The following is a 12542-nucleotide window of genomic DNA, read 5'->3' on the forward strand; positions in this document are numbered from 1 at the left end:
GAGATGTAACTTTAACGTCCCATAACCATCACGAGTCTGTGTAATACAACATTGTCATTTTGATCCAAAATGTATTTGTAGAGATATTATGGTTAGTTGTTGAGTCTTTCTAGCCTAACAGCCACCGTGGTGAAGATGGCAGCTCCCGTATCCGGGATATTTTGGCTTCACGTTCGTACAGCGGGAGGAAGTGGAGACGCCTCGTCTATCTTTATATACAGTTTTGACATTTTATCATTAATTTATTTTTTCCTGTGGCAGCATCTGCTTCTCCTCTCCTCATGTAGAGTGTTCCCATGCAACAATAAATCATCTATTAGCCATCATTTGAACTTGGAAATCTGAGAGGCAACTTTATGTTTTTTCAACTTGCTCCATTAGATATTAATAGTTAATTTCATCACTCAGTCGTCCACAAACATGCTGCAAGTTATTCCATCCTCGCAGGTGTTGTGCATGTGAAATGAAAAGGTGTTACAGCTGATAATTATTTCAACGTGTCTCTAAGATAACTTTCACACCAACAATCAATAATTTTTTGTCATTTTGAAACAAAACTCTTTACCCTGTCAGACGTCTCTGATATTACCGTTATTATTTTCCTTGGCAGAGCCGCCCTATTATTGCTAAAGATGGAGAAGAATGGCCCCATTACCACACGTCCACAGTATCTGCCAGCGACTGCTATCACAAAAAACACCCCGCGAACGATTGGGAGTGAAGAATTGCGGGAATGTTTGCAGACGTGCATCACCCCCTGATGTCTCTGTTTAATTTACAGCTCGGGAACGTTTGGGCCTCTGCCTCCTTCACCTGAACACTCCCACTCCCGTCTAATTTCCACACACTAATACTATAGACATGCAGCGTACCTCATGATGTTATCTGCAACGTATGAGATCACACTTGGCATTCGTTTCACAGCACCAGTGGGTCAGAGTTTAATGGATAAGGACAATTCAGTGAGTGTGCGCTGTATTGACACTGAAATACTTTCCTGTGACATTTTTTTTTTTTTATAAATAGCTTCATGTTTTGCTTCTTTCATTACTCATGAAATAGAGGTTGCTCTCGTTTTAGTCACGTCAGGTAGTGGCGGTATTTCATCAGCAGAAAAGACACATTTTTCTAAAGATTGTGACAGTTCAGAGTACGACGGAGTATTAGGGCCACATTGAGGGGAAAAAAGGGGAGATTTCAAGAATAAAGTCATAATATTTCAAGAAAAAAAAGGTTGTAATATTACGTGAACAAAGTCATAACTTTGAAAGAAAAAAAGTCGTAATTTTATGAGAACAAAGTCATAACTTTACGAGAAAAAAAACTAATTTCCTCCGCCACAAAAGAACCAATTTCCCCCAGGTCCGTGTGGTTCTTTCTTCGGAATAACACAGTTTCTTGCACAATCTTTCAAGTTCCTGATACTTATGATAATGTGGTGCTGATGTGCCAAACGATTAAGTATTTAAGTCTGTATTTGGTATTTAACACTGAATGGATTGCAAAGTTATGTTTTTGATGAAAAAAGGAAAATAATAATAAAATACAAAAAAACATTGTTCTGTATGATGGTTGCTCTTTAGGAGCGACAGGCAGCACTTAACTACCACAGCAACAAGAAGAGACAAATAAACTGGTATTGGGTTTCAGTTGAAAAACTTTCTTTGTGTTTTGTGGTGAAGCGAGAAAAAGTGACTTTTATTTGACCCTCAGCTGTGATGAGATGTAACGCTCGACTGAGGAGCTGTGAGCGTGTTTCAGATTGTTGCTGAAGTAGATGATGGATGATCTAAACTTGAGTGGTTTTTATTTATGACTTCCATTGCTGCTTATACAGCTCTTTCCTGCTGCTCTCTCCTGATTTCAGACTCTCCTCATGACGTATTTTAAGTGCAGCTCTACAGTAAATCACTCACAATAACTGAGCCGTGGCACTTTGCTAGAGGAGGTGAATGACAGGTGAAAAGTATGTATATATATGTGTGTGTGTGTGTGTGTGTGTGTATATGTGTGTGTGTGAACTTACAGCGCGTCAGGGCAGAACTCGGGCTGCAGCAGCCTCCTCCCCTGCAGGAGGAACACGGTGATGTCGAAGGAGTTCACATCCGAATATGGCGGGGCTCCACGGGTCATCAGCTCCCATAGCAACACGCCAAATGACCACTGTAGGAAAAACAAGAAAATTAACTCTCACTATTGTCCTTTTACTAACATCCTATAGCATTGGTTCCCAACCTGGGGGTCCTGACCCCACTAGGGGTCGCAAGGCCTTCTTGATTTTAAGGGGTGGGCTCATCTAAATTGCTCGTTTTACACAAACTTCCTGCAGTTATTGTGTTCACTATTTGGGTTAATTGTGCAGTTTATCAGTTGTTCTATACTGTTATGCATTGAATATAATATGAAATATCCATAAAATATGTCACATAGTCAGGGGATGTCAGTTTACTCAATGATAGAAAAGGGGTCCCTTAAGGAAAAAGGTCGGGAAGCACACTTCTGTGAAGTCGTTTACATCACATATTTTGTAAAAAGTTGCCAACAGAAGTGAGATCATAACACAATTTTCCATTACAAATGTGACTGAGTCCTCACCACGTCTGACTTGGTGGTGAACTTGTGCGTCTGCAGACTCTCCAGAGCCATCCACTTGACGGGCAGCTTGACTCCACTCTTGTTGTGGACGCTGTAATATTCTTTATCATACACGTCTCTAGCCAGGCCGAAGTCTGCCACCTTCACCGTGTAGCTCTCATCCAGCCTGTCCGGACAAAGAAGACAATACTTTTATTGTTCAGGTATTTTTATTGCTTTCCTCTTTGTTCTTACAACTAATCAACCCATTTTTTTCTATTTCTCTTGTATTCTTTCTAATTGCCTATGCAGTACTTTGCTTTTTCTGTTCCCTTTTCTTCCCTTTAGTCTCATCTATAGTAGCTTGCTCTATATATGATACAAACTCGTGATATTGAATGAATAGATGTGAACTCACATGCAGTTCCTGGCAGCTAGATCTCTGTGGACAAACTTCTTGCTGGCCAGATACTCCATCCCTCTGGCCACCTGCAGCCCGAAGCCCATCAGGTCCTTCACTGTTGGGTTCTGTGGGTGAAAACAACCATCAGAGGACCGGGAGACAAATCATTTTTATTTCAAATGGTTTACTGATCTATGCAGGATGAAGTGTTTTGCACATCATCTTAAAGTTATTTCTCCACAGCTTATGTGTCTCAATATGTACTGCAAGAACCTGTGAATAAATCCCGACATTCATGCATCTATCTCGTGTACATACGTGTCCTTCATCGCGGATGAAGTTGCGCAGGTCGCCGTGCTTCATGTAAGGCAGAACCACCAGCGGCGAGCCCTCTGGCGGCAGGCAGATTCCCAGCAGAGACAGAACGTTCGCGTGGCTGAAGTCCTTCATGATGATCCCCTCCTTCAGGAACTGGGACACTTCCTCCAGATCTGTGATGCCTTTGTAAAAAAAATTGACAAAGAAAAAACATAAACATTTTGTACATGAGGAAACTACGACTGCATATTAGGGCCATTGTAGATAAAAAAAAAAAAGAATAAATTACGGAGCCGGGAAAGGGGGATAATATTCAGAGAAAAAACTCTGAGATTGAAGTTGTACATTTATGAGAAAAAACTTGGATATTCTCTGAGATTAAAGTGGTAAATTTACAAGAAAAAATATCACAAATTTAGGATAAGAAAATTGAATATTCTCTGAGATTATAAAGTCATAAAATTGCAAGAAAAAAACTCAGAAATTCTCTGATATTAAAGTCCCAAATGTAGCCACTGTCTAAATTTCATTGCTCCTAATGTGTTGTTATGGTAAAGACAGCCTCTGAGCAAGGTGAAGGTCCTAAAAGATACATATACTCATTTTATTTCATGTTCTTTCTGTGTTAAAACATTAAAATAAATACTAATATAATTCATATACTTTGCACTCGGTGGCTCACGTTACCGCAGTGTTTAACAGTGGCGTCTATGGTGTGATGACGTTGATCCAACCTTGCAAAGTGAAGCTACTGTATGTGGTTCCTTGACAAAAAAATAGTTTTTTTATCTCGGAATACTACCCCCTCCCCTGGCTCAAAATTATTATTATTTAATCTACACCACCGTAGGAAACAGTTAGAGCAAGTAAAGGACAGGAAGAGTTGGTGATGTAGGGTACTGAAAAGATCTTTCCGACTATAGTGGAAGACGTAGAGCACCTCTGCTGTACTGACATCAGCAGGATGGTCATTCCTTATAAACCTTTTGGAAAAAAAGATGATGATGATAATCAAGAAAAAAAAAAAAACTCCCCGAATATCCTCACCCAGACCTGACCCACGCCAAACTCCCATTTGCCAATTGCATCCCTGCCTCTGATGTCCCGCACTTTAGCCCCGCTGACTCTGCTGTAATCTGGTTAGAGATGGAAGCTCTTTAGGCCTGGAGAAACCAGCCGATTGGCCTTCGACTGAGGTTAGACCCCAAAGATAGAAAGAGATGACATTTGATTTCAGAGCCTTAAGGACGACAATTACGTCATTGCTGTGTGGATATTCCTTTCTCTGTCATTCACTAATTATTCAGTAAGCGTCTTTGGCTTTTCTACTTTCAACTACTTGTCTTAGTAATAGTTATATTAGGATAAAAGCATCAATTCAGGGTCTCAAATATAACAAAAGAAGGCAAAAAACAATGACATGGTGCCCTGAGAAATCACTAAACTTAATAAAAAAGGTCCAAATCCCAGAGGACGAACCCCCAGCAGGCCGAGCTCATCCCATCCCACTATGGTTGGTGGCTCCTTGTGACTGCATTGAGCTTTCCTCCATATTACTCCTCCTGCATCAATCTCTCTGCTCCAACTGACAGGTTACACGATTATGGGGGACCCTAATGCCGTCCTCACCATCAGACGCTCATTCATCACCATCAGCTCAGCCAAAAAGGATTCAGGGGGCTCTGATGAGATGAGGTCCTTAATGCTATTGGAGCGCTGTGATATCATACAATAAGTACGCAATATAAGCAGATGAAGGATGGAATAATTATGAATATGTTTGGACAAGGAGACAGTGTGTTGAGTGTGTGTGTGTGTTCTGAGGGGGAATCTGAAAAACAAATGCTCCCCTGTCCCTATATAATAAAAAACAAAACATAAAATGGCACTTAAAATCGGACATCAGGAGGTCGGGTGCCTTTAGCTAAACTGCAGCTCATGACAATATGTTACATAATGGCTTCCTTTTATTTGAAACCCAGTAGTCAACGTTGATTTATTAGTCACGTAACTTCCGTATTTATTCTGACCCAAGCAATGATCTTTTCCTAAACCTAACCAAGTAATTTTGTTGCCTAAACACTGCAGGGGCTTACGCAGACGAACTGATCGCTCGTGTTGCTGGACATTCGTAGGAAAACGCACGAAAAATATGTTTTTGTAAAATATCATATTTAACCGTTGTATGAGGATACGTTGCAAACGAACAGTGTGTAACATTTCTGGGGATCTATTAGCATAAATGAAATATAATATTCATAACTATGTTTTCATTAGTGTATAATCACCTGAAACTAACAATCGTTATGTTTTCATGAGCTTAGAATGAGCCGTTTAGATCTACATATGGAGCGGGTCCTCTTCAGGGAGTCCGTCATGTTTCTACAGTAGCCCAGAACAGACAAACCAAACACTGGCTCTAGAGAGAGCCTTTCACGTTTTTACATTACCTGAATGCCACCGTAGTTCTCTGACATGCTTGTGAAACTGCGGTAACGTGAGCTGCAGAGTGTAAAACCGTGGTACCGTCTGACTTCCATCTGACTTCCGTCGCTCCTAAAGTAGTGTTATTATGGTAAGGATGGCCTCTGAGCGAGGTGAATGGCTTTACTATGGGTTTGCACTCTGCAGCTTATTGTTAACTATTCAGTTGGTTGCAATCTGCAACCACACCACTAGATGCCACTAAATCCTACACACTACACATTTAATTTAAAATTTGTAATTAAATGTTTAAATGTTAACTGCATATATCATAAATATAAATGAAAGCAGCAACACTCTATGCTATTTAAACAATCTGCATCACAAATCCCCTTCAGCAGTGCACTTCACCCCCAAACTTCTCCAGTAAAACTGCTGAAGCTTTTGTACTGGGAAGATGGAACGGATGAATGTGTGTACAGATGCTTAGCACACTGTTCTTGTATCAGTTAAGGGGAAAAGTGTCCCTTTCCTTATTTCTAAAGTCGTTGGCTGACTCATATACATGTAAAGGAGGTTTGTACTCACGGTTCAGGGACTTGATGGCACAGTGCTGCTTCTGCCCGTCTGGCTCAAGCAGCGTCCCATGGAAAACACAACCGAAGTGACCTGCAGGTTACAACATGATGTGTTAGTCACAATTAGTCGGTATCAGTGAATTCAAAAGCTCGTGTTCAAACCTGTAAATCCCTTCATTCCAAATAAAAAAAATGTCTGCCTCATACAAAGTAAGCCTTTGTGAAAGAGGTCCATTTTAGACAGTGACACATGAGATGAACCAAAATAACAAAGAGGTCCAGCTGTGAAGGAGGTGAACAATGGCAGCCAAGATCAGTTGGTACTTTGGGATGTTAATCAACGAGGTACCACTAGTAGGAATTGATTTCTTCTTTGGTGTGTGGGAACTTTTCCGCTGCACGACCTGTGCACCCGGTAATCCAATGATTTAATCACTGATCCAATATCATCAATGCCAAGTGAAGACGTCAATACACATCATAATGTGGACAATTTAAGTAGGTTATGTTGTTCCTATAGAACCTGCACCGTTTTTTGTGAAAGCGCTTTTTAAGTTTCTGGAACGTTTTCGGACATTTTAAACTAAGCGTGCAGGAATTTAAAAACAGGATAAAGGATTATTTGAGCACTGTTGACCTGACACTGAAGGAGAATTCTTTGGTTGATGTAACTTGCTGTTTGTTTTAAGTCTGTTGTCTTTTTTATGTGAAATGTTTCACGTCTTTTTATTACACGGCTTTGTTGAATACTCGATTCTGATTGGTCAATCATGGCGCTCTACGGTCTGTTATGTCTTTATAACAGACCGTTGCTAGGTATAACAGACTGTTGCTATGGGCACAGTTCTGATGTCAGACTCTGGCGGACCGTTTTTGTGTCAAATTATTGATTTCTTAAGTAAGCAGCCGTGTAATAAACGGGATAATGTACAGCTGGCGGGTCATTGTTGTGAAATAAACCCAGACAGAGCGATGCAGCACCCCGACGCAAAGCGGTGCATCGCCCTGAAGGGGTTTATTTCACAACAATGACTCGCTTGCTGTACATTATCCCTAATATTTTGTTTTTTATTTGTGCTTTTATGAAACTTTTAAGCTGCCATCTTGGCCAGGACCCCCTTGCAAATGAGATTCAAAATCTCAAAGGATTATCCTGGCAATATAAAGGTTAAATAAGATAAATACAAATTAATTCTTTAAGATGCACCTTTATTTTGAAATTCCTATAGCACCTCCTTCCAACAGAGCCCAGTACTAAAATCGTCAAATCATATTTTAGTTGCTTTTTGTGTTAAATGGACATATGATATCGGCTCATATCGATCGCAGGCCCCTGAATTGAATCAAAATCGTATCGTGGCAGTCTTTACGACATCTGCAAATATCGTTTCGTTGTCCGTATCATGATGAAACTTGTGATTCACACCACTATCAATCACAAACCTGGCTGAAAAACATTTAAAGTGTTAAATGTGATCATACTGTAACGGCTTACTAGAACCCCTGAGGCCCCGAGCAGAATAGACAGCAGACATTAAAAAATCTGATGCTTCATCGGTGACACTGCAGCACCAGCGTCTGAAGAAACATCCCTGCAGCATGTACATTTATTTTGGCACTGCACAGAAGAAGTACACTGAGAGCTACTGACATCCAACTCCTCGTATATGTGAACATATTTGACCAATAAACTTGAATCTGATTCTGATCATGGCTTGTTGCTTAATGTACTCACTATTCATAGACTCTAAATCTGGCCCATAAATGGTAACAGCTGTATGGCACCATCTTAATTACTAACGTAGCTTGCAGGACAACATTACAGGACATTTTGGGATATTGTGCAATCCATTTCTATCTTGGCTTGTTGAAGCCTTATTTCATGAGAGAGCCACTATGATTAAGATCATGCATCCTGCCAGTTGGCTCCATGATCACAGCAGTTCCAGAAATCAGATGAAAAATATTTCTGTCCACTGCTGACACGCGTATTTACAAAAAACATTAAAGTTTAGAGCAGAAGGATCAAGGTGATTTCATGTTGTGCATGCAGCTTTTTATGGACTCTCAAGGGCCAAGCATGCAGCCTTTTATGGACTCTCAAGGGCCAGTTGCATAAACTAAGTTTAAGACTAGTCTTGGCTTTAGACTGGTCTTAGATTGTCAGGTTAGACTAGTCTAATTAAGCCTGACTTAATGTGAGGTAGGAAAGCTAGTGAGAGCTTTGTTGCTATGGCAACAATCAGTTAGAAGGCGAGTTAACCTAGCTAACTATTTCAACTGTTTATCCATTACTCTTTTGGATTCTTGTACCATATTTTTGATTTTCTTTTTCTGAACATCTTTGACGCTTCTAATGTCCGTTGGATTTATGCCGTTTACCTTTTCTCTCATACTTGGTGTGGTGTTGCTGTTGCATCCGCTATTTTTCTCCTCTGTGAAGTGTCTTATTTCACCCATAATGCATTGCACAAGAGGCTTTCTAAATCAGTCTTACATTAGTTACTCATAGGGAAGCTTTATGCAACAGGCAAATTGAATTGTCTATAAAAAAGTCTGACTAAAATTTATGACTAGGTCTATTTTTATGCAGCTGACCCCTGGTGTGAAAACAAATGCCTGACTCTTGTATGTGTGTTTTGCCTGTTTTCACACCTTTAACAGCTCATTCTGAATCTCTTAAGTTACCATCACCCTCACACTGAATCTGCCCCCTCAAGTAACCCAGTATGAAGTTTTATTCATCAATACCCGACGCAAGCTAATAGCCTAGATGCCAAAACCCCCTTTGAGTTATTGTGCATTTTATTGAATTATATCTCTTAAGACATGAGGGCTTGCCCCAGACTGGGAGGGTTGCAGGAATAAAATGAGCGCGGCGTTCTCCTATCACGTCCTTGCAGATGGCCGAGGGTGTTGGATTACGACTCCCAACAATGGAGCCTGGGAATACTAGCTGTGAACAAATCATCCTACGCCACTTTAAAAAATCCTGCCTCGAAATCCAGGCTCTTTTCTTTAGGGGGTAATTCAGCCGAGGGGGCAGAGGGCTGTTTTCTGTGACATAGAAGGGGTCCGGGGTCTTTCTCCTCTTGAAGTTGAATTTGATCCGTGGGTCTGACCCGCCTACTTAAGCACCACAATGTGAGGTGATTTTAGTGTCTGCATGTCAAGCTTGCGGTTCGATAAAGCTGACAATTTAGCTCTTTGTGGGCGACTTTTGCTTTTGTATAGCTTTACATAAATCTCTATTTTAAGCTCGCTTGATATCAGATTCAATCCCATCAAGAAATGTTTGCGAAGAAATTATGTTTTTGTAATTATTTCTGCACTAAAGGTCAACAGTTATGCATTTTGAAGACGCAGGATGCTAAAGACATATAATAAACTCTTAAGTTTGAAGTGATGTGTAATACTTTAAAAACAATCTATTTTAACAGTAAAGAAAGTATTTGTGTGACCGACCTCTGCCGATGACCTGGTTGAGGTGGAGCAGCAGCTGCTCCCTGGCGATCACCACGTGCTGCACCTCGGTCAGCAGGTCTGGGTGGAGGCAGGATGGGTCGATGTGGACCGGGGCCATCAGTAGGGGGGACACCAGCTCGCCGTCCATTCTCACACCCATCCTTATCCCACTTCCCAGCGCCCCCAGTCTGGGGGACAGCAGCTCCCCGTTGCCCCCGTAGATGGGAGGAGCACCCCGGCATGTCTCGGGCCTGTCGGTGCCCTGATCTGGAGAAGTAAAGGAGGGGAGGGAGGGGGGTTAAAGGTCAGCGACTGTATCAGCGGGGCCTCCAGAGGTCAAGGTGTGTTACATGATCAGAAAAAAACAGCTACAAAGGCATGGAGCAACTGGACACTGTGATGGAGGGTAACTGAGCCGGAAAAACAAAGTTTCTGATTTCTGCTCTGCTGCAGTTAGTGGAAGGAAAATAAATGCAAAGAAACTGCATGCAAAAATATCAAAGCCTTATCCAGAACAAGAGGACAGAGAGGACTTACAGACATAAATGGTGAGCACAAATATATACTATACTGTGTATGGATTTTCAGACCCTACACCCCAACTCTCCCTGAGGACAAGCATTAGTTCATTAGTAAGACTATCTGCACACTTTAAGCCTTTCAAGTCACTTTTTAGCAGCAGGAAAATTGCTTTGCCCATCATGCTCAGGATCATAATACATGGAGCCCCCCTCACGCCCTCAGGATTCAAGCTTAGGAAACCAAAACCACAGGTGACTCTAAAGATTGCATCAACAAAGACTCCAAAATAATCCATGTCTCACTGGCAGATTTCTTGCTGTGCTGATTTATGTCAGCGTTGTGTGTGTTTGTGTTACACTACAGGTGAACAAGCAGGGATGCTTTTCCTTCCCACAGGAAGTGAAGTGACTGTCTTCAACTACAAATCAATCTGAAGCGGACAAATCAACTGAAGTGAGGTAAAGATATTTAAAGTCAAAGTGCTTGAATCGACAAGCCATATTATGGAAAGTGATGTCACACTACATGTAATATGAAAGGGGTCTGATGAACCCACAGAGAGTTCTCATTTATTCTACAGCTCTATGGAGCTTTTTACTAGGGCTGTCCTCGACCAAAGAAATTCTTACTCGACTAACACTCATACGATTTTGTCGACTAATCGATTCATTGATTTAATCGACAGATCTGTAAAACTGAGTTTCTCCACAAAGAATCACACAAAAGCACCACTTTAAATCTTGTGTTAACCAGAGATGTGCTCATAAGTTTCTTGGTAATAAGTCATTCAGCATGAAAAAAAGCATAAAAGATGACTATGGAAACCACCGATTAGTCAACTAATTGACTAAGAGGGGGCAGTCCTACATTTGAGCCTTTCTTTAGTTTTAATTTCACAGCCCACTAACTCTGTTCTCATCAATCTCGTTTCCAGCAACAGCAGGCACATTCAGATGAATCCGCATCATGAAAATTCAACCATTATTTGATTACTTTTGCGATGGAAATTGATGTATTAAAGGTTTTCTGTATATGCATGCAATCTGTAGGAAATGTAATCATATAGTTTTGCAATCTTTAAGAAACAGTAAGCATTTATAATTCTGCAGAGCATGGGAGAAGAGCTTGTGTTAGATTTTATTTTGGTGGAGGACGTTGACATCTGGCACGGAGAGATGTTTTATGGTCATCCTTGTACCACTTTATAAGGCTGAACTTCACTCATTGCAGAGCGCTCATTCACTAGGAGTGACGCCATGCATGCACGCGTTAAAGATCTTTAGGAAAATTATAGACAAATATTGTGTTTGTGCATTCTGTTGATTCTCTTTCATCATTCTAGACAGCATCTGATTTTAAATTGGCACGACAATGTTAAGATGATTAATAGGCAAGATCTGAAGTCCTTCCTTAACATGTATTTTAAGCAAATTTATGGCTGCTTATTCATTATGAACATCAGAGATACCACCGTCAAGGAAAGAGTAAATTGCATTGATTCCGACAGTATGTAAATCATGTCTGTGTCTTTTAATCTGACTGGATTATAACTCAGAGTTAGCAAGGAGCGGTAACGCTGAGGTTATGAGGTCTATGCTGGGTACACGGATGATTTTGATCAGCGAATTTTAAAAGAAAAACACCACAATGATTCATAAACTTGGCTGCGGGTGTTAGTTCAGATCATGTAAGGCATGCACAGCTAGCACAGCGTTCAGCCCCACAGGGAGGGAAGCAGGTAGATGGGAGGAGGGGGGGGGGAGAAGATGTCAGGTGGGGGCAGGGGGAGGGGCTTATCTGGTTGACGTACCCTCCAGCAGGTTTGTTCTATAGTCGACTGACTCGTGGGAGACCATTTCGTTAGTGGGGCTGACGCTCCTCGCGTTAGCCAGCCTGTCCAGATGCTGGATGTGACCCCGGCCATCATACCACACCTCAGACAGATCTAGAAGTAGAGGGAAGGGGGGGATGATGGAGACATAAGGGGATAAGAAGCGCATAGAAGGAACGGTGAGAGGGAGAGACAGGATGATGATGAGAGAGAGACAGGAAACAAGTGATGATGGAGAGAGGGAGAGATAAAAGATAACAGGGAGGGAGGGGAGAGATGAGAGAATTACTAAGGAAGGCAAAGCGTTTCACCAATGCGCCCCACACACAAACTCAATGAACAAAACCCAGCAGACACACATGCACACAGGTTAGAGAAGACACACTGAACTATAGCAGCATGTTGGTAAATATATCAACACACACAC

The 12542-nt window shown here is 41.3% G+C and overlaps 1 protein-coding gene across 3 annotated transcripts in view; it reads right to left on the reverse strand.

Moving 5' to 3' along the window:
- Positions 1-12542, reverse strand: part of met (MET proto-oncogene, receptor tyrosine kinase) — an 89647-nt gene that overhangs the window by 9814 nt on the left and 67291 nt on the right. For 2 of the 3 annotated variants that reach the window (XR_012593665.1, XM_074633661.1), the window contains exons 14-20: positions 12095-12229; positions 9763-10029; positions 6308-6388; positions 3296-3477; positions 2993-3102; positions 2596-2761; positions 2027-2163 (exon numbers count right to left, since the gene is read on the reverse strand). Coding sequence is in view for 2 of the 3 variants with exons in the window: in XM_074633661.1 (XP_074489762.1) it covers positions 2027-2163; positions 2596-2761; positions 2993-3102; positions 3296-3477; positions 6308-6388; positions 9763-10029; positions 12095-12229 (1078 nt within the window). In the remaining variant the exon portion in view is untranslated. The remainder of the gene's footprint in view (positions 1-2026; positions 2164-2595; positions 2762-2992; positions 3103-3295; positions 3478-6307; positions 6389-9762; positions 10030-12094; positions 12230-12542) is intronic. The other variant, XM_074633662.1, reaches the window with a different exon arrangement.

This window comes from Sebastes fasciatus, chromosome 4 (assembly GCF_043250625.1).
Source record: "Sebastes fasciatus isolate fSebFas1 chromosome 4, fSebFas1.pri, whole genome shotgun sequence".
In the NCBI taxonomy this organism is placed as follows: Eukaryota; Metazoa; Chordata; class Actinopteri; order Perciformes; family Sebastidae; genus Sebastes; species Sebastes fasciatus.